This window comes from Peromyscus maniculatus, chromosome 7, assembly GCF_049852395.1.
Source record: "Peromyscus maniculatus bairdii isolate BWxNUB_F1_BW_parent chromosome 7, HU_Pman_BW_mat_3.1, whole genome shotgun sequence".
NCBI lineage: Eukaryota > Metazoa > Chordata > Mammalia > Rodentia > Cricetidae > Peromyscus > Peromyscus maniculatus.
In genome coordinates this window covers 106,007,709-106,033,803 of record NC_134858.1, presented here as the reverse complement: position 1 = coordinate 106,033,803, position 26,095 = coordinate 106,007,709, and the positions used below count along the sequence as shown (strand labels likewise).

At 53.5% G+C, this 26,095-nt stretch overlaps 2 protein-coding genes across 3 annotated transcripts; both read right to left on the bottom strand.

Moving 5' to 3' along the window:
- Positions 1-645: 645 nt before the first annotated feature.
- Positions 646-15,044, bottom strand: Camkv (CaM kinase like vesicle associated). Of its 2 annotated transcripts, none has more exons than XM_006978341.4 (11): positions 14,805-15,044; positions 5,666-5,769; positions 5,419-5,550; positions 5,166-5,240; positions 4,813-4,951; positions 4,561-4,681; positions 4,342-4,417; positions 4,116-4,252; positions 3,876-3,954; positions 3,558-3,645; positions 646-3,276 (listed from the first exon to the last, which is right to left on the bottom strand). In XM_006978341.4, the coding sequence occupies exons 2-11, from the start codon at positions 5,758-5,760 to the stop codon at positions 2,680-2,682; spliced, it is 1,539 nt and encodes a 512-aa protein (XP_006978403.1). In that variant the 5' UTR covers positions 5,761-5,769; positions 14,805-15,044; the 3' UTR covers positions 646-2,679. The 2 variants fall into 2 exon arrangements, with proteins under 2 accessions (XP_006978403.1, XP_076433129.1); XM_076577014.1 differs by lacking the exon at positions 14,805-15,044 and adding an exon at positions 11,958-12,643.
- A 3,676-nt stretch (positions 15,045-18,720) lies between these two features.
- LOC102927011 (uncharacterized) lies at positions 18,721-22,945 on the bottom strand. The gene has a single exon (XM_006978342.3). It carries the CDS (start codon positions 22,415-22,417, stop codon positions 18,752-18,754), a length of 3,666 nt encoding a protein of 1,221 aa, XP_006978404.3. The 5' UTR covers positions 22,418-22,945; the 3' UTR covers positions 18,721-18,751.
- Between the last annotated feature and the right edge of the window lie 3,150 nt (positions 22,946-26,095).

The window sequence follows — 26,095 nt, the reverse complement described above, 5'->3', positions numbered from 1 at the left end:
CCGGAAGTTATGACAACAAACCCAGGGCTGAGCACTTCGCTCTGATTGGACACACCTCGGGGCGGGGCGGGGCGGGGCGGAGCGCTGGATCGGCTGGGATAAGCGGCCCGCTAGTGGTGCGGAATCCTGGGACTTAACACGGTACCTCTTGGGGATCGCCTAGGAGTGGACTCCCATGTCTACCTAGGAGTGTCCTGCAATGGACTGGGGCGGAAAACAGTGACGCTGCAGGCTGATCCCTATCCCTGCTAAACTTAGTATTGTGTCAAACTAGAGCTGGCGCGAAGCAAACCAGACCTCTTCTTGCTGCACTTCGGGACAATCAAATAGACTGACACCCCAAGGAAAAGAGATGATGGTCCCATGGCTATGGAAAGTGATAGACCATGCTCTGGCAGCCCACAGTTCCCAGACCAAAAGAAGGCCCCCACATTCTCAGCCTTCTATTATGAATGGTCTTGGAAAGATGAACACATTAAGTCCCAACCCATCAAAACACTACACTAGCCTTGGCTTTATTCAAATATGACCTAATAATCCTCGAAATTAAGTAGCTACTAGGGCCAGTAATTTAGCTCTTACCTCCCAGGTTCCTCATGCCTGGGAATGTAGGATAATGACTTTGGAGGCACAGATGCTTCAAAGACCAGGAAATAACAAACCCTCTTTATTATTCCCACATCAGATAATTTAAGGTCCTCCCTGAGAAAGCAACCCAGGTGAGTTCACCAAATCCCATCTGAGTTGAAGCAAGTCTCCTAAGGAATTTTTACGATATAGTTAGCAGTATCACTCCCCCAGAAGAAACAAACATGACTCCATATTATAAAGCAGATCTGCTCCAGCTGGGGAAGACAGAGTGAAATCTTTTTGGTCTAAGTGGAAAGCACAGGTATTCACAGGAAGTAGGCATCAACATACAGCACAGAACTTATGTGCAATCCCAACCTTTCCCCAGCCCAAAGAGGCCCACTCCAGCCATGAGCAAGGTCTCCTCTCCCTGGTTGGCCCTGAGTGGATTCCATCTCTATGTCCAAGTCAAGACATAGACTCTTTGGTCAACAATAGTTGGAAAAGCATCAGCCCTTCAAGTGCTCATCTCAGGGGAGATAGTTCTTGGCTGAAACACATCCCTCACATGGTTTCCTAGAGTCCAGAGGATCCCCATCAACATCATTCAGGTACACATTGGAGAAGTGACCTTCACTCTCACCCTAAGCAATGCACTGAGCATCAGCCACTACCCAGATACCTGCTCCCAGCCTCTCCCCTCCCCCACTGCCTTCCATGGGCTCCTCCCCAATAGGACAGAGGAAGCAAAGGCAAGAGGGTGGCCAGAGGCTTTGCAGGGTGACGTTTATTTGCCAGGTTCAGCAGGCACACAGTTAGCCCACCAACCTTCACATACCAGAGCAGACCCACAGGCATGCAGGGAGAAGGGCAGGACCACCGTGGAGTGCCCAGCTGGGCAAGGCCCAGCGTGGCTGCCTGTTCAGGCTGTGATTGGGTCGGACCAAGGGTACCTGCCAAGAGCATACCTCCAGTTACTGAGGAATCTTATTCTGCTTCCTCATCCCAGCAAGAGCAACTTAACATGGCTGAGTGATACTCAGCCTGGAATAGCAGAAATAGAGGAAAATCCTCTCTGTGTTGCTGAACAAAGAGCAGAAATCTGCCACTGTCCAAAGCAAACTCTCAAGCAGCCTATGAGGTACTGCCATGCCTCCCTGGGAGGAAGAGGATGTATGGCCTGAGTCTGCATGAGGTGGCCATGAGTAAGATCTCTTCCCGTGGCAGTGGCATCTAGGAAGACCCTGGGGGACACCAGCCCTCCCTATCCAGCTCAGAGCAAGGGCCCAGATAGGGTGGGGTCCTGGTGCTCGCCCTGTACTCTGTTCTAGGTCTCACTGCTGCGCCCTCACTGTGTCTCTCCTTTCCTTCAGAGTTTCCTAAGAATCAGGATACAGAGCAACCCACTACAGGACTAGGGAGGGCAAGAAATAACACAAGGGTCTTCAGAGGGCCTACCCAGGGGAAAAGATGGAAGCTTCTACCCTTCTACCCATTCTCTGAGGATCCCCACAGCTAACGTGCAGTGCCCCCAACCACGTGACCAGACTTGACTTAAAGCACACTGCCCCAGATTTCTGCATCCTCTCTAGCGGCCAGTGTCTAGTCCTAGGGCAGCCCACACACCACAGGTACACACACACCTTCATGTGTGGGAGCCTAACACTGCTGATAGGGCCTCGCTGGAGGACCAGCTCTCAGGGCAAGGCCACCCAATTTAGGGCCTGGGAAAGTACGAGACTTGCAGGGCCTGCCTGGGGAAATGATGAGGCAGGAAGGGGAGGGGAAGGAGAGCAAGGACCCCCTGAGTATCCCTAGAGCAGCATCCCACAAGGAACAGAAACTGGTGAAGCTAGCGAAAGACAGAAAAGCCACAAGGAATCCATGCAGGGGCTGGGGCTGGCCCTGCCTCTGGCCTGCCCACCACTCACACACATTCACACAGGAGACGAGACTGCTCTCCCATGGCCCCCAGGCATGCCCCACTGGGATGAGGGAGCTTGGGGGGAGCTAGAGCATCATGCCAGTGACTCTATATACAGTAAGAAGCCCCTCATCCACACTCCCACCCTCCTTCCCATCCCTCAAGACCCCCAGCAGGCTGCCCGTTCAGCTCATCTTCTCCCTTTGAGACTCCTGGGCACCGCCAGTAGCCTCTTCTCCTTTACTAGAGGGAGGAGCCTGGCCTGTGGCACCCTCTAGGGCTGTGCTGTCCGGCTGGGCCACAGCCGGCTCGGGGGCGGCAGCTGCCTTTGCAGCTGGTATGGCACTGCTTTGGGTGGTGGGTACTGTGCTCTCTTCTGTAGCTGGGGTAGCTCTCCCATCAGTAGCTGGGGTGGCACTCCTGTCAGTGGCCGGAGTGACGCTGCCATCCGTGGCCGGAGTGATGCTCCCATCCGTGGCCGGAGTGACGCTGCCATCCGTGGCTGGAGTGGCGCTGCCATCCGTGGCTGGGGTGGCGCTGCGATCTGCAGAGGCTACATTATCACTCTTGGCAGCGCACCCAGCACCGCCCTCTGTGGCTGCAGTCGCGCTGCTCCCAGAGGCAGCTCCACCCGCAGCGGCGGCGGCGGCGGCGGCGGCGGCAAAGGCCCCACCAGCGGCAGCCCCGGGGGTGGCCGTGTCTGAAGTGGACTGCGCCGCAGCTGCGCCCGACTGCTCTGGCGCCCGGAGCCGTTTCATGAGCGTGGTCACTCGGACAGCCTTCTGAAAAGAGGACAGTGAAGAAAAAGGCTCGTGGTGAGGTTTGCTGGATCCACTCCTTCCAAATGGCGAACCCATCCCTCCCATAGGACCCCGGCTGCCTCCGGCCACCCGGCCAGTCAGTACTTCAGCCTAAGGTAACAGCAGAATCTACGGCCGCTGCCGCTCAGGACAGCCTGGGGAAAATTTGTGCTCAGCTGAAGAGGTGCAGCGGCAGCAAGAAACTGTGGGTGCAAGAAGAAGCACTTGGAACCGGACCAAGAAGAAAGCGAGCCAAGCCCTACCTTCCACTTGGCTCTGGCGAAGTTCTTTTCAATCTGGGCACAGACACCATCCTTGATGTTCTTATCAGAAGCAGCATTACCAGAAATCCTAGAAAGGAGGCCAGTGCCTCTGATGAGATGCTGTGCCTTCGTGGAGACTACACAGCTCTTCCCTGCGTGATCGAGGACCACCAGGCAGAGCCTCTGCTTTGGCCAGAGCTCTAGAAAGCCTCCCTGACTGACCTTCAGGACCTCGAGGATAAGAACTTCTGACGTAAGAAGTTCAGAGGGCAACAGAAACTTGGCCTCCACTTCCCCTGCCCACAGGGCCCTGCTCACCATTCATGAGAGATGGCCTCTTCTGCGGTGATCCGCTGGTCTTGCTCCACCTCCATCAGCCTTGTGACCAGGTCTTTGGCTGGGGACAAAGCCAGGGATGGGCTAGGCAGGGGCGCCCCATCTCATTGTCTAGATGTGGTGAAGGGGCTGGGGGGCAGGAGTAAAATCCAGCAGACGCTGACAGCGGCGCCTCCCTCCCTCCAGCCCTATACTCTGCCCGCCGGCTGGGTCTCTCCTCACCTGCCTGAGAAATATCGTCCCAGTACGGAGAGTCAAACTCATAGTCACCAGCCAGGATCTTGCGGAAGAGATTCTTATCATGGTTCTCATAGTCATCTTCTTCTACCTCCTCATAGAAAGGTGGGTTGCCTGAAAGGCTACATGGAGCAGGGTCACCCGTGACGGCCACAGACACAACTGTCCGGCCAACCTGGCTGCAAGCCCAGCTAGGTGCCCTGTCACTCACAGGATGTACATGATGACACCAATGGCCCAGCAGTCCACAGGGCGTCCGTACCGCTGCCGTCCTACCACTTCCGGGGCTAAAGAAGAAAAGCGTCCATCTGCCGGTCAGTGTCCAGTATACCCATCCATACCCTCTTTCCTGGAACAGAGACTTTTCCCCACCCCAAAGTCTCCCCCTGAAGGCTGTCCCTCCACCATCCCCTGTCCCGTCCCTCCTTGCCCAGATACTCCGGGGTCCCACAGGGCTCCTTGATGAGGCCATTCTCTAGCTTGGCCAGGTGGAAGTCACTGATGACAATCTTTGAGTTCTTCAGCCTGTTGTAGTAGACCAGGTTTTCCAGCTGTCCGGAGCAGAAGGGTGGGCAGACATTACTGTGAGGGCCTCAGAAGCTGGACCAAGGGCCCAGCCTGGCACTCACTCCATCCCCAGCCCGGCTGTCAAGCGATCCAGTCACTCTGGCTCTGGCCTTACCTTGAGGTTCCTGTGCACAATCTTGAGTGAGTGCAAGTAGGCCACAGCCTCCAAGACCTGCCGCACCACGTTGCTCGTGTCTCGCTCCGAGTAGTAGCCCTGGTCCAGGATCCAGTCAAACACCTCCCTCCCCGTGGCCCTGAGGGACACCAGCCCCTGAGCCCGGCGTGGGCAGGAGGACAGAGCATTTGGGAGGCCTGACTTGTAGCAGGCACTTGGCTGGGCAGGGTCCGGGGCCTTGGGACCACAAGGGTTCCAAAAGTGGATTTTTGTGTTTTTTTTAAGCTATAAAAGGAGGAAAAAGAAAAGTCCTAGGGACCGGGGGGATCCTGGAACCCCAGAATGGTACTCACAGCTCCAGGAAGATGAAGTATTCCTTGCGGGTCACAAACACATCTACCAGCTGCAGGATGTTAGGGTGCTTCACCCTAGTAGCAGTGGGGGGAGTCAGTAGTCAGGGCTTGGTGAACCCGAGAGAAGGAGAGAAGCTCTGGTTCCTAAGGTGGGTGGTCATGACAGACTGACTGGCACCTCCTGAGGCCCCCCGCCCGGAAGCCCTTCCCTGCTGTCTCCTACCCCAACTCCTCCCTCAGTCCTCACACTCACATCTTGAGGATGCCAATCTCATTCTTCGCCGCCTTCCGCACCTTACGTCCATCCCGCTTCTGAAACTTCTTGCACGTATGCAGCTTGCCTGTTGTCTTGTCCTTGGCCCGGAAGATTTCACAGAACTCCTCGCTGAAGCCAGCGGGCACTCTGCTCAGCCTGGGCCTTGGGACAGGGGGCACTCCGCTCCCCCCTTCCCCAACTCTGGTCTATCCGCCCATCATTGCCCAATATGCCCAACACTCACGTCTTGATGACTTGTCCCAAATCATATCTGTCAGTCACCTCCGATGGCTGGTTATAGTTCTTCTTGTCGCCCAGAGTCACACACCCAAACGGCATTGCTAGGCTCTAAGATGCAAGCAGGATGAGGTCGGACTCAACTGTACCATTTTCTACCCCCGCCACACACACACACCCCCCAACAACAACATTGAATCTGCTTTTGGGAAACCCCAGCCCAGCCCAGGTCAAGTGAAGGGCAAAGTAGGCAAACACAGGACCTGCTTTGCTTTTTCAGGTCATAGTGCAGCCACTCAAGCTGGCTGCCTGAGCTACAACAGCTCCCACTAACCAAATATTTACCAAGTTGACATATTAGGAAGTAGCTTTTCATTAGATACACTTGAAAAGACTTACAGAACAATTCGTTTACTTACTTAGTTTTGATTTTTGAGACAAGGTCACACTATATCGCCCTAGCTGCTCTGGACTCGATATATAGAACTGGAACTTGCTGGAATCCTCCTGCCTCCAGTAATGGGATTAAACCATCAGTTTCTTTAGGGTCAGCTAGATGGCTCACCAGGTAAGGGCATTTACCTCCAAACCTGAGTTTGATCTCTGGGACCCACATGACGGAAAGAGAGAACCAACTTCCACAAATTGTCCTCTGACCTCCATGCACATACTATACTGTCCCCCAAAAATAAATAAATAAATGTAATTTTAAAACAAACAAACAAACAAAAACCCACAATTTCTTTAAAGTCAGGTATGATGACTCACTTTGTCATTCTAGCACTCAGGAAACGGATACAAGAGGACTAGCGTGAGTCTGAGCCAGCCTGGGCTATACTGGGAAACTCTACTTCAAAAAATAAATAAAGCCGGGCAGCAGTGGTGCACACCTTTAGTCCCAGTACTCGGGAGGCAGAGGCAGGCGGATCTCTGTGAGTTCAAGGCCATCCTGGCCTACAAAGCGAGTTCCAGGACAGCCAGAGCTGTTACACAGAGAAAACCTGTCTTGAAAAGATCAATCAATCAATCTTTAAATTTTAGCTATTCCATGAACATATATTTAAGTTTATTCCAGCAATTCTTTTTTTGGTTTTTTCGAGACAGGGTTTCTCTGTGTAATAGCCCTGGCTGTCCTGGAACTCACTCTATAGACCAGGCTGGTTTCGGTCTGCCTGTGTGTTTTGAGTGCTGGGATTAAAGGTGTGCACCACCACCCCTGGAAATTTTTTATTTTTTTTTTTTTGAGATTATAATATAATTATCATTTCCCCTTCCCACCCTTCTTCCTTGCTCTAATCAAATTCATGACCCCTTTTTCTTTAGTTGTTGTGGTGTGTGTGTATGTATTGTGTGTTATGTATGTGTGTGTAGTGTGTGTATTGTGTATGTGGTGTGTGTATTGTGTGTTATGTGTGTGTGTGTGGTGTATGTGTGTATTGTGTGTTATGTATGTGTGTGTAGTGTGTGTAGTGTGTGTGTATGGTGTGTGTGTGTGTATTGTATGTGTGTATTGTGTGTGTGCATGTGTGTATACATGTTCCTGATTATATAACCTGCTAGGACTATGCGGTGTTGTTTGAATGTATGTTTTCAGGGCTGACCATTTGGTATTGGATAATCAATTGATGTGCTCTTCCTGAGGAAGACTATTCTTCCACTCTCAGCAACCCTTGGTAGCTTGTAGTTCTTTGTCTAGGGCTGAGGTCTCATGAGCTTTCCCCATAGTTATTTATCTCTGATGGTCTAGAGATGCCAAATGTTGCTGAAGCTATGGACAAAATGAACACTGTTGGAGGAGGGCAATTCCCCTTTGAAAAAGCCTGGACCAGGTGTGGTGCACAGAAATCCTAGCACTTAGGAGGTGGAGGCAGGAGACTCAAGGAGTTCAAGGCAGCCTCAGCTACTTGATGAGTTCAAGGCCAGCATAGGCTACCGGAGACTTTGTTGTAAAGGACAGGACAGGACTGGTTTTCTCAAACAAATATATTCTATGTGCTTCTTTTATTTTTTATGATTATTTATCTGTATGTGTATGGTTGTTTGGCCTTCATGTGTGCCTAGGCACAATATGCATGCCTAGTGCCTATGGAGGCCAGACGAAGGGGCTAGATCCCTGGAACTGGAGTTACAGACAGTTATGCTGTGTGGGTGCTGGGAACTGTACCCAGGCCCTCTGGACGAGCAACCCATGCTTTTAACCACTGCACAATTTCGCAAGCCCACTCTACGTACTTTAAATATTTGCTCCACTGAAATGCATACATTTGAGCCAACTGTGCCCCAGGAGTTCCAGGCCAGCCTGGGCTACATAGGGAGATCCTGTCAAAGAGAGGGCGGAAGGGAGAGAGGCAGGCATACATTTATGCCTCAGGACACTTGTATAAGAATGCTCATAATTGCCATATCCATAATTGCTAAAAGCTGGAAAGAGCCCAAAAACCTACCACCAGCAGGATGTATTGTGGTATAGTCCTATAATAGAATGGTATGCTGCAAAGGAAATGAAGGAGCTATGGTTCTACTCAGCCAAATAGTGTATCTTGCAAAAACAGTGTTGACAGAAACAGGAAAGAACACACGTAGTGTGAGTCTATTGATAGAGCTCAACCAGGCAGAACTCGCCATACTGCTGGGGTTCAGACACAGAAGTAACACTGTCCAGAAAAGCAGAAAATACGTTCTAAGAGCCACAGTGGTTCCTCCTAAGGCACAGGATAGGGTGACTGGTTTAGGGCACATGGGGGCTTCTGGAAGGCCTGATTCTCAACCTGAATGTGCTTTATATCTTTTTTTTTATGTCTTTCTTTCTTTCTTTCTTTCTTTCTTTCTTTCTTTCTTTCTTTCTTTCTTTCTTTCTTCATTTATTTATTTATTTATTTATTTTTCTATTATCAGCTTGATACAGTATAAATTCTTATCCTAATAGTGAAATGTTTCATTGAGGCTGGCCCCGTAATTGAGTAAAACCAAAACTTATTATAAGCCAGTCATCCGTACTTTATATCTTGGTAAAAATGTACATGCAGGGATCTGGAGAGATGGTTCAGCAGTTAGGAGAGCTCACTGCACAACTGTGAGGACTGGAGTTTGAATCCCAGCGCCCACATAACAAGTCAGGTGTCTTGAACATGCCTGAAACCCCAGCTCCGAGGGTGACAAAGGGAGACTATTGAGGCTCGTTACTGCCAGGAAAATGCAAACCCCAGGTTCAGGGAGAGACCTTGTCTCAGAGGAATAGGTGGAGAGCGGCAGAGAAAACTTGATGCTCTTCTGGTTTCTGAGTATCTGCAGACATGAGTGCTCACCCACACTTGCACACGCACGTACACATGCACACACTGGGGGTTGAGGTTGGGTGTGAGCGGGCATACTTTTCTAGGACATGAAAGGAGTTCTCTTTAGGGCAAAGAAGTGGATGTTGAAGGTGCAAATTTGTATCTTTTGTTTATTATTATTATTTTTTTTTTAGACAAGGTCTCATGTAGCTCAAGCCGGCCTCAAACTCGCTATATAGCTGAGACAAGCCTTGGACTCCTAATCTTCCTGTCCCTATCCTTGAGTGCTGGGATTATAGGCATGCGCCACCATGCTCTGATGTTGTTTATTAATTTTTCTTTAGAATTTTTAATATGATTACTTGGATGGATTTAGTAAATATTGAATTCAGACATGGTGTTTGGGGTATATCTAGAGGGAGGAGTTCTGTGTAGGGGAGAAGCAGCATTAGGGTTGGGCCTCGGAGCAGAACGCTTTGCCTGGAAGCAGTCAGGAGTGACGGTCCGGAAGGGCAAGGCAAGCCTGCCTAGCACTAAACTACTGCAGGAGTACGCAGGGGAGCAGGTGTACTCCTTGGTCTGGTTATTGCTGGCTCAGTAGGCTCCAGGAACTCTGCACCTGGAGCACACACAGTGCCCTGCCTCCACTCTGTCAGTTACAGTCCAATCCTAAATTTCAGTGCTGGATGGCTGGCCCCAGCATCCAAAGGAAAAGACACCCGCTGCCCTTGTTCCGAGTTAGATGGCTGTGTCTACCTTTATAGCTCTAACCCCAGAGTCTGCCTCCATGAAGTCTGTTTAGTGCCAGCCTGTGGCTACACCAAGCTCTACACTGAGACCTCCCTGAAACGGCTCTGCCTCTGCCGCCTCTGCCGTCTCTGCCTCCACAAAATGCTTGATGGAGAAGGACCTGGGCCAGGGCCTCGAGCACCTAAATATTCCCCTGTCTGAAGGCACTTATAGTGTCAGTACCCCTCGGCAAGGAGGACTCTGCCAGCTGAGGCCAAAAGCCAGGCTCCAGACAAGCCCTGTGGGCAACCCTGACAGCCAATCACTTCCTTCCAGGCAGAAGCCAGCTACACAATTCCCGGGGGTCTCCCTCAAATGTGTCCTCAGCATTAAGGATCAAATTCTGTAACTTCTTCATCTGCATTACTTGAGCTTGGGGAATACAAATGCATTTCATCAGTGTGATTCAAGCCAGAGCTTAAGCCATCTAGCGAAATACCACAGAGGCCAAGGAGAGATGCTTTGAAGATGTCGGCTGTGTGTCTTTGCCACGATGTCCAAAACCCTGCCCCTGCCCCTGCTAGGGAGATGTATGTGGCTGAAATTTCATTCTTGCAGCTCGGAGCAGAGGCTCAGCCAGCACCACTGCCAGCCACCCATCTCCACACCGTGACATCTGGAGGAAGAGGCCTGCATCAATCCTCATGTACTCTAAGGGCTTTTTAAAAATTTTTTTCTTGAGGGGGAGTGATTACCCTCCCAGGCTGGAATCTGAGGGCCATTCACTGGGCAGGAGGATGGTACCTTGGCCTGCAGGTCTCCCAGATGGACTGGCCAGGGACCATTCCTAATTCTGTTGTTTTGTTATACTGCTCCCTCTGATACAAATACCCCTCCCCCAAAGATTCCCATGGGAATCCCATTTGTCACTGCAGAGTTATTTATAACATTAAAAAGGAATCAGCAACTACCTAAATGTCCAACAACAGGTGATTGGCCGGCTCAAGTGTATCTGCTCAGTGGCAGGCAGTGTAGGCATTGGTAAGAGCACTACCCACCTTGGCTGTCCTGTGGAACAGCCTCCACGTGGGCAAGGAACCAAGACCAGAGCTGAATGTTCTTCCAGCACAAATTCTGACATTATAAGGTTGTCTATGTAACAAGTTGTCTAAAACAATCCCGATGCTCCGAGGCCCTGTGCAAAATGGCCCTTTTCTGAGATACTTTCCCCCAGTTCCACCTCCCTCCCCATTCCAACAGCTCTTGCCTCTGCCAACGTGGTGTAGGTGGGAGGTTTTGTGTATGCCTGTCCCTGATCCTGGTGCCAGCTTTTGGCTATGCATATGCATTCATGTCCATGGGGCTTGGTCTGGTCTTGGGGTCTGTCCCTACCATGGAAAGCTCACGGTGCTATCAGCCTATAGCCATGTCCTACAGGTCTCAGTGACGGGACAGGGACAGAGCTACTTTACCACCACTCACTCCCCTCTACCTTGGCTGCCCAGATGTCACCCAATTATTGCCCCTCTCCAGCATTCTAGCTGAATTCACGCATACACCTAGATCTCTCAGGGTGAGGGGAAAGGGGAACCATGTTTCCAATCAGTACCTTCACCCGCCACCCCCATTCATTCACCATCTGCTTCCTGCTGCTGCTCCAGTGAGGCTCTAGGTTGGATACACCAAGCCCCTTGGTACCACTCAGCAACAAGAGGGACTCTGGCCCCAAAGCTGAAAGAGGTTAGAGACAGCCTGAAGAAGGTGGGAAGCCAAGCAGAAAGAGAATGGCACTTCTCGTCCTCAGGGCCCCAAATCAACAGCCGACAAAGGAAAGTTTTCTTCCCAACAACACCACAGAACCGGGTCAGGTCCACAGTGGCCCCGGGATGGCCCAGGAGCCCCACTGGGGCCACTTTCCTGGAGACAGAATCCCTTCCCCTCTCTGCAAAGGAAATCAACAGTGTACACCTGGGGTTGCCCAAAGGGAGCACGAGGGCATGCAGAACGGGGCACTACCACCGTCCTCCGCACTCGCAGGCTCTGGAAACCTAAGGGCTCAGCCCTCCCGATACTGCCCAGTTCTGGAGCCTGGCTACTGGGCTCAGGGATTCATCTCTCAGGCAACCCTGAGGAAGCCTTTGACGATTTGGTGCCCTAGTAATAAAGGGCCCCTAGGAACGACACCGGATCTTTAGGCAAGTCTGAGACAGGGGAACCCACCGAAACAGAGGCCAAAAGGCCCACATTAGGGTTTCCTCCACTGGAAAGCAGGGGTCAGCCTGCTTCGGGTCTCACCTTAAAATCCATAAATGAAGTTTCCTGCTGCCCTGGCCTCTGCCATGCGGGGCTCTCGAGCTTGCAGTAAATCTAGAGAGGCCAGGAAGGGCCCAGGAGGCTTCCCGCTGACTCCTGACTGCAGGCAACACCTCCCAATTTAGTGGCAGCTGTGAACACCAGCCTGCAGGCACCTCTTCCCTTCCCTCCCTTCCTCTCCTCTCTCAGCTATTAGGCCTGAGTTTTCTATTGCAAATGGACATGCCCTAGCCCAAATCCTGCCTAGCTCGTAGCTGAAGCCTCAGCCACAAGCCCAGGGGAGGTAACAACTTCCTTCCAGTGTATGTGGTTATCAAGAGACAGGTCACGCTTTAAGCCCAAGAGACTGGATAGGGCACAGTCCTGGGGGGCACAGTCCTGGGGGACGGGAAACAAGCTGTGCCACCATCAATGGTTCCTGGTGCTGACTCTTTCTACCTGTGTCAGGAGTATGGAGGAGCCCCTGCCCACCACGCCCCACCCCCTGAGTCTTCAGAGTGAGCATGTAGCCCACTGCTATTTCCACAACAGTCAGCTCTCCACAGACAGGCAAATCCAGGAGCCAACCGTCACTGGCCCTAGAACCTGGGGTCCCAGCCTTTGAAGCCATTGGACGCCCCGCATCCCTTTGGTTGGAGGAGAGGATCTGCAGAGGAAGGCACTGGAGTAAAAGGTTGCTATGGTGATGGAAGTTTTAAAACAAAGGGAGGAGGAAAAGGTGGGTATTAGTGAGGGTCCCTCTTCCCAAACTGACATTGTGGCCTGGCTCCTTCCCCATGGGTTCTGTGACCCTGGTCTCCATAAAGGAAGGGAAGGTGGGGGAACCGAGAGACTTCAGCAGAGACACAGAGAGACAAAGGCAGCACCTACTGGAAAGAGGAAAAGGAGGCGGCAGAGGAAAAGGGACACAGAGACAAGAGAGCAGCAGGCAGAAGGTTCGGAATGCCCAGCAGCAGCCTAAAACCTCCATGGCCATGTGTTCTCATCCCCCGGGCCAGGAGCTCCCCTTGGCATTTGGCTTTCAAGACTCTTCGGTATCCTCCAGACATACACTGAACTCAGCGTGGGAGGCGCAGGAAAAGAGGTCAGCATCTAGGAGCCTCTCGGTGGGGACGAGGCCAGCTGTTGCAGTCCCCCAGCAGGACGGTTCCAGCCTCTCTCCCGGTCATTACAGCAGCTTGGGCAAGAGAGGTCCAAAAGTTGGAGATACAAGCATAGGGGGATAGATATGAAGTCCAGAAACCTGGCTGCGTCCCTTTGTAGGCCCTCCTCTCAGCTGGCCTAGCTTTACCTAGGGTCCCCACAATCTCTACCCCAATCAGCTGAACTCTCCCGGTCTTGGGTCCCCAGAGCCCTTCCTGCGGCTCAGCCTCATCCTGTCATCAGTCTTGGGCAGATCTTCTCAGGAGGGCCAAAAGCAGCACCAGAGACAGCACCGTGAGCAAGCCATAAACAGGATGACAAGTGCACACCAATACTCCCCATGCCTCAGTTTCCCTGAACAGACATCACAGCTTCTGTAGTCTTCCCTCAGAGCAGAGGACTGCCACCAGCCTGTTAACTGGTGGCCCCTGGGGAATGGAGACACAGAGGAAGGCCTGCAGCAGATATGGATAAAGCCAGGGCAGGGCACCTGGGGATTCACACTAAATGAGGAAAGAAAGGGAGACCCCCTGTCCCATCCTGGTTCTGAAAGGAACGGAGATACTAATTTCCAAGCTGAGGGAACTGAGGCCCAGAAGTCACTGGATCTGCCAGGAATCAACTCAGAGGGGGAGGGGAAGCCAGCCTAGGTCTGCAAAGGTGGTCCCGGGGGCCCCAAAGCCTAAGCCTGGTTTTGGGTGGTGGTGTGCAGAGGATCTAGAGTAGTACAGACTAGACAGGAGCTTTTGGTGACGAGCAGGGGCCCTGTTCTCTAGGAAGGAACCTGATAGAGCAGGTTTGGGGTCGGGGAGCAATTGCCAGCCCTTTGTGGGGCTAGGGCTCAAGCACCCGGGGTCTCTTGCTAAGCAATACAAACTGAAGAAGACAGACATTCATGTTTTAATTGTCCCCTGCCACCCCGGCCAGGGTCCCTGCTCTTCACCCTGGTACCACCCTGACCCCCTTCCCCAGGGCTGCTGGCTCGCCCCCGCTGCCACAGCAACACACATGCGGGAGGCCCACGTGTGAGCGCCAAGCCCCGCACCTCCCAGCAGGAACATGTGCGCCCCGCACCCCCACCTCGCACGTGTGTCCGTGCACCGCGCCCCCCCCTCCACCACCCAAATGACTCTCAAGATAAAGCTTGGAAGCTTGAACTTGGCTGGGGCCAATGGTCCACTCGGGCTTAGAACCTCCTCCCCCAGCCCCGCAGCAGCCCCGCCCAGCCCCCTCCGGATTGTCGCCCATAAAGAACTCTCCGTTGTCATGGAAATTAGTGACTGCCAAACCGGAGGGAGGGGGCCCCCAGGGGCAGTTGGGAGGGGCTGGAGACCGCTCTGGGAGCGAGGATGGACTGCTCGGCCCTTGGACCTTACCCCCTATAAGAGGAACCACGAATCTTCGAAGGTTTATGTTTTTTACAATTCGGAGCTGCAGAGGCTTTTCCTGGGACCCTCCCAAGCCGTCCGAGGTAATGGGGAACTTTAGCCCAACCCCGCATGCCACCCCACCTCGCATCTGCAAAAGCCTCGCTCTGTGCCCCTGCTGGGACCCCCAGAGTCCTCGCCGCGATCGCGCGCATCCTGCGCGGGGATTTTTCTAGCCATGGAAACAATCTCCCATGACCCCCACAACGTGCATCCAGGAGGCGCCCTCCCCATCGTCCCAGCCCTCCCTGCTCCGCACCTGCAACGCTGGTCGGTCACAGGGAGGAAGCGATAACCGGCTCAGCAGGGCTCCGGGGGCGGCCGGCAGAATCCGCTCCGGGCACGCGGGGCAGACGCGGCGCCAGCTGCAGCCGCTTCGACTCCAGAACCTCCAGCATCGCCAGTCGCTCTCTGGCAGCGGATTCGCACCCCGGGCCGGGGGCGGGCTGGGGGCGGGGCCTCCTCGCCCGGCCCGCCCCCACCCTGGCAGACCCGGAGACTGGAATCCCACTTCAGGGAGGGCGTATGCAGGTTGGCAGCGGAGCTGCTGAACACCTGCTAGGCTCTCTTAGGCCATCCGACTCGAAACCCAGCAACAGGAGGCGAAGGGGGCCTTCCCAGTCCCAAAGTAGGGAGTAAGGAGTGTGGAGGGGGGTGGGGGTGGGTGGGATTGGAGAAAAGCCTGAGCCCTGGAGCTGCACAGAAGTCTCGGGACTAGAAGTCGTCTCCAGGAGGCCAGGGTCGTGCCCAGTTTCCCAAACCTGATCCAAAGGGCTGGACCTACTTAGAACCACATGGGCAGTCCCTAGAGCACCCCCTAGCTAGGAATAAACACAGAGGGGTATGTGTGCAATTGTGGTCAATTTGGGAATGGACAAGATACCACAGTGAGGACCTCAGATCACCCGACCACCAACTCCTACAAAGGCTGAAGTCTTTCCCAACTAAATTCCCAGCCAGGGTGGCTGGCTCAGTCAGACCCCTCTGTATAGCTCTGAATCTTCCAAACTATAAAAGTCACCTATGGTGTAGTGTGGGGTCTGCTTTCTTCTCTTTGTAATAATCCTTAAACCCATCCTAAGAATCATGACCCAAGTGATCTGAGCTAGGATAATGGGGTCATGGAACTACTCGGAAAGAGTTTTGAATGAAGACCTTGGACATGTTTGTCTTTTATTAAGGAGGCAAATAGACCCAAGGCCCATCCCACTGCCTTCAAGTCCTGGACTATCCTGAGACAATAAAAAAAGCCAGATTTAGGTTTTTCATTGTCTGGATCTGGGCTCCATCCCATCTTGCTCTTCTAGTGAGTTGCCTGGCCCAACCAGCCTGGGAACAGGGTCACATGTTGGTCCAGGCTCTTTGCATCACTACCCACAGCTGATGACAGAGGGACCAACGAGGGGAAGTTGGGGCTGGAGCCAGAAGATTGCAGGAGAAATGATTGTCTCAAGGCTTCTGGATGACTTCCTCCAGAGGGGCTGTTGAGCCCTTCAGACCTACCCTCCCCCCCCCCTCAGGAGCATTTCTCTGTGTAGCCCTGGCCGTCCTGGAACTTACTTTGTAGACCAGCTGGCCTCGAATTCACAGAGATCCCCCTGCCTCTGCCTCTCTAATGCTGGGATGAAAGGCGTGCGCCACTACCGGCCAGCTGGGGCCCTCCATATCCTTCCCTGCCTTTGGTCACCTCCTCTAGGCCATGTTGTCATTGTATCTGAGCTCCTTGTGTACTGAAGAGTCTTGGCCATACACCCGCCCCGGTACCAGGTAGGAATCTTTTGGCAGGCTAGGCAGAGCCTATCTCTAGTCTCACAATGCTCAACTGACGTTTGCAGAACGATCGAAAGACCTGGCACGCAATCCTTTCTATTATTCCCAAAACAGTGGGCCTCTGAGTTTATGGTATAGCCGAGACATGGCTTGCATAACTCGCACTTATCATACATGTTTTCCACCTTTCTTAAGGGTCATGATTTATCCAAGCATGGGGGCCAAGAAGCTGGATTAGGGCTTTAGAGTCAGGGGAAGGGGCGGTTCCCTAGAGCTTTGCCTGCTGCTGGCAGTATTCCACCTCTTCTGGGTCCTGTGCACACTGTGTGCACGTGGGTGACAGCACGTGGCGGGGTGTATGTGTGCACGTGAGTGTGTGTGCTCTCTCACATCGAGGGAGATGGAAACAGCACAGTGTATGCAGTGATGCCCGGGGGCACGTGTGTCTGTGGTCCCTGTGCACTCAGGCGTGCTTGCTGCCACATGTGCATGGAGGCAGCAACCAGTCCCCAGAGCTGCGCTTCCCCTTCCCGTCTGACACAAAGCTTGGGATCATGGAGGCTGAAGCAAGCTGTAAGAGCAGGCCAGAGGAAGGGGCTGGATGGTGCCCAGGGCAGGCCAGGTTTGTGACGACTCTGTGTCATTGACCGTTTCCAAACTCCACTCCGGAACCACCCCCCTTGCTTTCACGTGTGTGTGAGGATAGACAAGGTTTTGTCCTTTGTGGAGGGTAACCTGCAGGCATGGCTTGCCCCTCAACTTCCCAGGGAGACACAAGGTAGGATCAGCTTCAAGGTTTGGGCTTCAGGCAGCTTCCAGCTGCCCTCTGGAGAAAGGGGCAGTAAGACCATCAGTAAAGTGCTTGCAATGTAAGCATGAGACCTGATTCCAGCCTTTAATCCCAGCACTCGGGAGGCGGAGCCAGGTGGATCTCTGTGAGTTCGAGGCTAGCCTGGGCTACAGAGGGAGATCCAGAACAAGCAATGCTTCACAAAGAAATCTTGTCTTATAAAAACAAAACAAAAACCAGGCGTGGTGATGAGTATTTGTAATCCCCCGTGCTGGGAAGGCAGAGCCAGGTAGATATATGGGGTTTGCTGGCTAGTCACTCACCCTAATTAATACGTGAGTGAGTTCCAGGCCAGTGAGAGATGTGTCTCAGAAGCAAACTAGGAAATGTTGCCTGAGGAACAAACAACACAAGGTTAGCCTCTGGCTTCCATATATGCATGTAATCACACACACACACACACACACACACACACACACACACACACACACACCACACACACACAAAGGGGGTATGGTAATTAATTTTTTTAAAAGACCAGCTTAATCTTATCCTTTCAGTTCTTCCAGGCCATCCACTGAATCACTCCCAAACTTCACTCTGTTCAAAGCCAGACTGAGTGAAGGGACATAAGCTCCTAGTTATCCACTAGCTACTGGGATAATAAAGATAATAAAGTCTTAACCCTGTCTTCAAGAGCCCTCCTAATGAGAACTCTAGCCACTGAGCATTCGGGAGCTGCCAGGGTTGAGGGGAGGAGAAGGGAGCCCAGAGTTTATAGTTCTGGCTCCCACCAAAGCTAGAGGGTCAGAGAGCCAAAATAAGAGGCGGGATAAGATGTGAACTTCAACATCCACAAAGCCTACAGAGCAGGCTGGCACCTCAGTACCCAGCTCTAACTGTGCTTCCCATCTGGGGTCCAGCACTTAACTACCCTCTCTGCTTCCTACCCTGGGTACCAACGGCAGTGATCCCACGCCCTCTTATTTTGAAGCCCCTGATAACCCAGTTAGAACACCCTCCCAAGGTTTAGAGTCTAAGAGGTACTTGTGTTCTTTACTAGGTTCTTCCCCAAGCAGCACAGATTCTGGCAGACACCCTTCCTTGGAGGCAATGGGGCCCCCCCCCGTACCCGCAGCCATCTTTAGAATTGCTCAGCTACTGTCCATGTTGCTGGCCTCAGCACCAAGAAAAAGGCCCAAGAAGGAAGCCGGAAGCAGTCCTTCCTCTGGAGCTAGGGGAAGGGGCTGCCCCCCACCCCCACCTCATGACTCACTCTAGGCTGTGTGGGTTATTACATTATGTTTGAAATTACCATGGCAACAAGCTGGCAATCAAGGGTAATTGCACTTGTCGTCAGGGCAACAGGGCAAAACCCCACAGCAGCCATTTTATGTGGTTGCCCTTGGGGTGCAGTAAGGTCAAACCAGATTAGAGATAATGATGACCAAGGGGCTCTGGGGGGTCTCTGAAAAGGGCAGGTTGCCAGGGCTCATGAGGTTCTTGAGTGCTGAAGTTAGGTATGCCTTGGGAGAACCAGGATCCCCCTCATGGACCGCATGTCTGGAGTCTTGTCTTACCCATACCACCCTCCACCTGAAACACGCAACAGTACTTAAAGTGAGCAGAACCAGAAGTTTATGTGCTCATAGCTGGTACTTGTAGATAGCCCACGGGCCCTCCTCTTCGTATTCCCTGCGGCTGAGCCACAGGCTTTGGAAGGAGTTCCGGCATGCCATGATGGAACCCCCAAGCCAGGCAGCAACTGCTCGGTGGGGAGAACCCAGAACGGTGGCACCGGGGCCCAGCTCCTGTCTCAAGCGCTCAGGGAAACCATTCACCAGGGTGTTGCCACCGTCCAGCACCACATTGGCCAGCAGCTGCTCCTGCTGCTTGGCCTCCAGCCGGCTGATGCTCAGCAGGGCCAGCTGTGGGAGGCCTGGCTGGTTGAGACCTAGCAGATGGGGTTGAAAGAGAGCCTCGGGGCAACAGAAGCGCTCAGAGCCCAGTGTGATAACTTGCTTATCCGGGAGTACAAACTCCACCTGGGCCTGGGCCTGGTTTTGGGCCATCTCAGCGGCCATATCCATAGCCACATAACAGCAGGCCTCTTTAATCTGTCTGACAAATTCTGCCTTGGGTGGTGAGTGGCCACCCGCCAGGAGCAGCTGAGCCAGGTAGTTAGTGAGATCAGCACCAGCCACATCCAGCCGGTAGGTGTCAAGTGGAGCCAGGTCCCCAGTGAGGATGGGTGCCACATAGGAGGTCCCGTGGCCGCTTCCCACCACGAGGCCCGTGGTGCGCCCGTAAGCATAGAGCGTCAGGAGAGCCTGATGAACTGTCTGCATAGCTGGCACACGGAAGCGCTCAAAAAGGATCTCGGCCACCTTCTCTCGGTTGGTCCGCGGTGAGATGGGGGAGTCCGCCACAAGCACGGCCATCTCCTCAGGCTGCACTCGGAGCCTGCAGTAGAACAGGTGCTGCCACAGCACCTCTAGGGCATCCCAGTCGGAGACCACGCCTCGGTTCAGTACCGAGTAGGAGCCCTCTTGCTGTTCGGGGACCACGTACTGGGGCTGGCCCTGGGTTGAATGCTGCAGCATCTGGACTTGCGAGGGTACCACACTGAGGACGTGGTCCTCTCCAGCCAGTCCACATTTGGTAAATCCTGTGCCTGTATCGATCACTATGGCGGCCATGTTCTGGTAGGGACTCGATGGGTGGTGGCAAAGCACGGGTGACTGGACCGGCAGAGCATCCACAGCGGGTACTAACCCATAGCAACTCCCATGGAGGAGACCCAGGTGTGCCACCGCCGACGAGCGTGTCACAGCCTCGGCTGCCAACTTGAACTGATGTCCGCTCTGGGACTGAGGGCCCACCATGGAGACGGGCAAGTCTTTACAACCAGTGAACGTGATCAGTTGTTCCTGGTGGGTCCTGTGGGAGTCGCCAGGTTGCCAGGATGGGAGCGGATGTACGCCAGATCTCTGAGCACTGCTGTTTCCAACTTGATCTCTGTTCGCATACATGCAGGCCTCCTCAGGTGCCAGGGGTACTCGGAGAATTCCCACGTGTGTCGGATTGCCCAAGGACTCGCTCCCCTGGGTGGAGAGCTGGCCACACTCCCCAGAGGTGAAGGTGGGCTCATTGGTGGTGGGGGACGTCACTGTGAGAGGTACCTGTCTGGAGAGGGAAAGTTGTTTGGAAAGAGGAGTCTGCTCACTGAGATGAGGTGGACTAGTAAGGGGGGGCTGACCAGATAGGGAGCCCTGCTCAGCTACAGGTAGCTGTCTAGTAAGGAGGTTCTGCCCATTGAGGAAACTCTGACCAGTGAGGAAGGCCTGCTTAGTATCTTCAGCCTGAGGGCCACTAGGCTGAGCAGAATTGACCTCTTTCTGATTATTGCTGCCTACTTCCTCCTGGAGTGGAGATCTGGATACTCTCTGGGTGTCGGCTGTTGAAGCAGTATCTGGCTTTATCCACTGCGATTTCCTAGTCTGGACCGTGGAACTGTCTTGCATTCTGGGAGAGTCCAGCATCCAGATGGTGTGGCTAGGGTTAATCTTTTCAGCCTCAGATTTGGACCAACTAGAATCAGGACCTTGGACCGGTATCTTTTCACCATATTGGAGGGGTGTCCCCGGTACAACAGGTCTAGCAAGCATCCCGATCCTGACAGGGGTCTCCGTGCCAGGGGAATTCCGTGGCTGTAGGTTGTGTCTGGCCTCTTTGGAAACCAGGGTGACCTCTGGGTAGCTTGAAGCTGAGAGGCTGGAGGGCACAGGGCTAGACAACATGGCTGTGGTGGACCACAGGCTGGGGTGGTCACTGTTAGGGGAGAGGATTTGCCTGGACAATAGCCGAGAAGACAGCATATTTTCAGAGGTGTGACTCGATGGATGGGTGGGCGTGAGGCCTACGAGCACTGCCCGTGAGCCCATGGGATCGTGGCATAGCAACCCCATCCTGGTGCTGCCTGTGGCTATATCAAATACCAGCACGTGGTCTTCTACAGCATCCTGGAGCTGGCAGGTCGGAGCACTGGAAATGGGAAGATGCATGGCTTCTCTGGGAGTCTGGGGCGGGGAATGCTTGTTGCAGATTCCGTGATTGGCAGGCAGCGGCACATTGGAACAGTTGTTGTTGTTGCAGGCATTGGGGAGCTGCTTGTCTGGCTGAGAGCTGCAAATCTTGGGGCTACTTCTCTGTGTCTTGAGAGCAGCTAGAGGCTCTAAGGCTGGTGTTGAGGTATCTAGCCTGGAGGCATGGACCAGAGACTTCTTTACAGGATCCTCAGATTGCTTGGGTGGCACCTGCATCTTGTTAACATCTTGCTCCTGGGTGTGGGCTGGAAAGTCTACTGGAGTAGGTGTTGGAGTGGGAGGAGTCCCCTTAAGGGGGAAACACCCTTTGTCCTTTTTGAAAGAATCTAAGAGGGTGAGCAATTGGTTGCCATCATTCTTGAGATCAGGAGGCAGGTCTTGAGTGGCCACGGTGGTCTTAGTCAGGTGGTCGGGATTAGAGATGTAGGGTTGAACTGCAGCAGGCATTGGTGTTCTATTGACAGCTGGAGTAGAAGCTTGAATTGAGGTGAGAAGAGGTAATAATGATGAAGCTGTCTTATTTAGGCTAGGAGCCTGAGCCAGATCTGGACCCTTGTCCTGCCCCTGATCTTGGACTGGAGCCTGAACCAAAGTCTGAAGAGAATCTTGACCTTCAACTCCACCACTCTCTCCTAAGAGGAGGTAGGGGAGCCACCGGCTCCTCCTGGGACCCACAGGGGCCGTCTGGCCAGTGTTACAGGTTCCTTTGCCCCAGCCTATCAGAACCTTAGCTGGAGCCTTGCTCTCCCTCCCGATCTGTAAGTGACTCTGAGAGAGGTTGAATCCATACTGGGCTTTGTCATTGGTGCTGTCATTGTTCATGCACAGTGGTAGAGTCTGAGTCCCATCGTCCATGAGGAGATGCTCTTGGGTTCCCACGGTGGGGTTTGGAAATGGTTTAGAACAGGAGAATCTCGGGGTGTCTTGGGAGGCCTGTGCATAATTACACTGGGAGCTGACCTGAGCAGAATCCTGGAGTGGTTGGTGAATAGGCTGAGAGGGGGTAGCCTGGGAGGTTGAGCTGCAGGTCGCATCAGCGATGGCCCCAGTGGACAAGGACAACCCCTGCTTCGAGTATAGGAATCTTGAGCTCATCCATGGTCCCTGGGACCCTCTGAAGCCACCCCTTAGCTGCTGGCTGCCAAGCAGGGGATGGCCCTGGGGGCCCGATGGATCAGGGCCCCCCACCTTCTTGGTGGCTTCCATAGTCTTGCTCCATGCCCTAGGTGCCCTGCCCCCACCTTGTTGCCATGGTGACCCCACACAATCACTGCCCCCAGTGACCTGGAGAGTGACAAAGTATGGGATAACAGGGGCCCCACCCACTGAGGGGGGGTGCTTCTCTGGAGACTTTAGGAGGTGGAGAAACTTCGGTATCTCAATGACATTAGACTGCTATGGTTCAGCTTTGTCCCTACTTAACCGTCAGTGACCACTCTATCCAGGCCAGCCCCTGAGTGAGGGCAGTGTCCCAGAGAGGACCAAGGTAAGGTCAAGGAAGAAAAGCAGTCAGGGAAGCCTGGGGGCCCTTTGCAAGAGCAAAGCCTCTTCACTAGTCTGTCTAAGAGACAGAAGAGGGTGAGGGGCCCAGGCTCAGCCCCAGGCTCCCCTCCCCTGTTCCCTGCTTCTGCTCCCGCTCCAGGGACAGCAGCTCCTTGGCAGTCTCTGCTGCTCCAGATGGTTTTCCTCTGCTTGTGCCTCAGAGAGCCCCCTCCCCAGAGCCACATGTCCCCGAAGCCCAGGACCAGTATCTTGCAGGAGTGGGTATGGGGGTGGTGGAGGTGGGGCCTCTACTCAGAATCTTCAAGCCAGAATGTTCTAGCTCCTGTCACATTGTGTCAGTTTCATCCTGGCCATAATGAGAGCGTGGCACTAGGCACAGGCCTAGGCTGCAGTAGCCACACTGTTAACCAAGTGCCACTTACAAGATGGGGAATGATCGGGATATAGTAGGAATAGGACCGGCCTCACAGTCAGGACATGGCAGGTGGGAGACTGAGCACACAGTGGGCGTGCTCAGTATTGTATATACAGTATTGTAGACACAGCAAGGGCAAGCTAGACAAAGCTCTGGACATGGACAGACATGGGAAAAATGTAAGCTTTGAGGCTTGATCAGCAATTCTCCCTCTTTTCTTTGATGGGGAGACAGGGGTAGGAAGGAATCAAATCTCCTTGGACCAGCCCCTTAGATCCGGGGCTTCCCTGAGTCTCAGTACTGCTCTACAGCTAGAGGACAGGTCATTGGCATGGGTCTACTTCTGGAAGTTCTTCCTCCTCCAGCTCTGAGTCTAGGCCTGGCCCCTCTGTCTTCCAGGCCTGTGTTCCCTTCAGGCCTCAGTCTTTCCACCCAGGAAACAGGTTTGTGGAGAGTGCAGCTGGAGGTTTGTCTTCCTCTGAAGCAACATGTTTTCACAGAGGTTAAAAATAGTGTTTACAGCTGGCCGTGGGGTGTGAGGCTGTGTGACCAGGGACCAAGGCTGGTACTGTGCTGCATCCGCACCTTTGTGATTGGCTGTTGGGCAAAGCCTGACTCAGCCACATTTCAGGCCCCTTGCGCCACCCTCCCTCTTCAGTTAAGATAGGGAACAGGCAGCTTGGATTCCTGGGAACCAAATTACTTATCACTGCGCTGTGCCTGGGAAGGTAGAAGAGCCCACGGGTCTGCAGGCGCTCTCTCTCTCTCTCTCTCTCTCTCTCTCTCTCTCTCTCTCTCTCTCTCTCTCTCACACACACACACACACACACACACACACACACACACACACATACACACACACACACACACACACCCTTGCAGAACACAATTCATTAATCTCGGGTCTGAGCGAGGTCCTTGTTTTTCGTGACAGAGCTGCCGGTAACAGCCTCTAACATCTATGTGATATGAAAGTTGCTCTGTACCTGGGAAGAATGGAGCAGAGAGGTGGGGTGTCCTAAGAGATACCCTCAGCCCTGCTGCCTACTTGCTCGATGACTGAGCTCATTGTCTACCTCATTCAGAAGGGAGGTATAACCCCTTTTTCAGGACTGGGGTCCTTTGTGAGCAACTGTCCTGTGGTATCTTAGGGGAAGAGAGAGAACAGAGCCAGCTCAAGGGTCTGGCCCAAGAAAGCAAGCCCTTCCCACTTGTGAAGCAGACATACCTTAGAGCTATGATAACAGTGACTGGTATGGATGCCATTCCTTCTCTGTGTGGGACACATGGGACACAGCCTGACAGCAATTCAACAAGCGGGGGGGGGGGGGGGGGGAGGGGGGGGGGGGCTACAGTGTCTGTATTACAGATGAGGAGACCGGTGCCCAGAAAGCAATCGTGGAGTTGAGTCAGACTTGGAAGCTAGGTTCCCTGACTCCAGACCCATATTGGAGGAAGACATGGTGTTGTTACAACTGAGTGCCACTCCAAGGCCACGCAGTACTGAGCCCTGCTGGAAGAGAGCCAATGGGCCTCCCTTTGGGGAGGGAGCTGCAGCCCCAAGCCCCACACTGAACGCTGTGTCTCTCTTGTGCCTGCTCCCTCTGGTAACTTAGCAAGTAGCTCAAGGCCTGGGAAAGCTTATGTTCTCTATGGGGGATACTAACCCAGCACCCTCCTAGGAACTTGACGGTACCGAATATGGCCTAGCTGCACCCTGTATGGCCAGGCTAACGCCCTCTGTCATTAGAATTCTTGACTGGCGGAAGCCCATTTCTATCTCATCCAACTGAGGAGGCAGGGTGAAGAAGCTTCCAGTCTAGGCCCCTTTTGCTTGGCTTTTGGGGATAGTGCCCCTGTGCCCCCCCCCACTTGTTTTTTAAATAGTCTCTCTCCAGGAAGAAGGGCGTCCAATTCTATTTCTGATTCTGGGAAGTGAGGAGGGCCAATGTGTTGCCATGGTAACCTAAAATCCCCTCCCCCAGGCTAAGCCCATTCCCCAGGCTGAGGGCCTGGGAGGGTGGGGTAGAAGGGGTGGCTAGGAGAAGCCGAACAATTCAGTTTGAGGGTGAAGTCGGTGTGTCTCCCCTGTGAAGGCAAATGCCCAGCTTGGCCTTCCCTCTTATGCTTCATCTTAACCTTCCCAACAAGCACTGTGGAAGCCCCCAAGCTTGAGGAGAAGATCCAGTCACCCTGGGAGAAAATGTCCCCTACCGATCAGGCTGAGGTGCTGTCACCTAACAGGCCCTAGGGAATGTGGAAGTGACAGAAAGGCCATCGAGGGAAGAGGGGAGGTTGCTTGTGTTCTGTCGTTTCTTCGACCCCTAGGTCAGCCTGGCCTGCTTGTCCAACACAGACCCTATTGTGGGTGCCCTTGTATTCTTGAGCAGCAGCCAGCTCTGTGAAATCCGGCTCTTGCACTCTTCCAGTACACCTGCCTTCGACACTCTGGGCCCTGGGAATGCTCCAGACATCTTAGAAAACTTAAGATCAGAGGGCTCCTTCAGTGGTCTCCCAGTGCGGTCATACGCTGAACAGCGGATCAGAAACTGAGGCTTATTTCCCTGGGGCTTTGTCTCGGGGCCTTGTACATCAGCTTAAGTGCTCCCGAGGCTGCAGATCCGTAGTATTAGATCTGTGTAGGGAGGGCATTCCATCTCGCAGAGCCCAGAGAAAGGAAGGCTTCTGAAAAGACCCCATAGGTTCTTGTGACCCAACCCTCTCTTGATGCTGATGGGAAATTGAGAGGGGCCTCAGTTTCCTAGTTGTTTGCCTGCCTCCCCCCTCCAGAGCAATGTGAGAGACCCCAAAGCCCTGGACCCTTGGCAGCCCCGCAGTTTATCCTGGCCAAGGTTCACCCATTCCATGGAGACAAGGCCAGTCTGTGAAGGAGTTGGCATCTCCTGATCCCTGTCCCACCTGCACAACCCTAGAGAAAGACAGCCAGAGACGAGAACCCCAGCCTC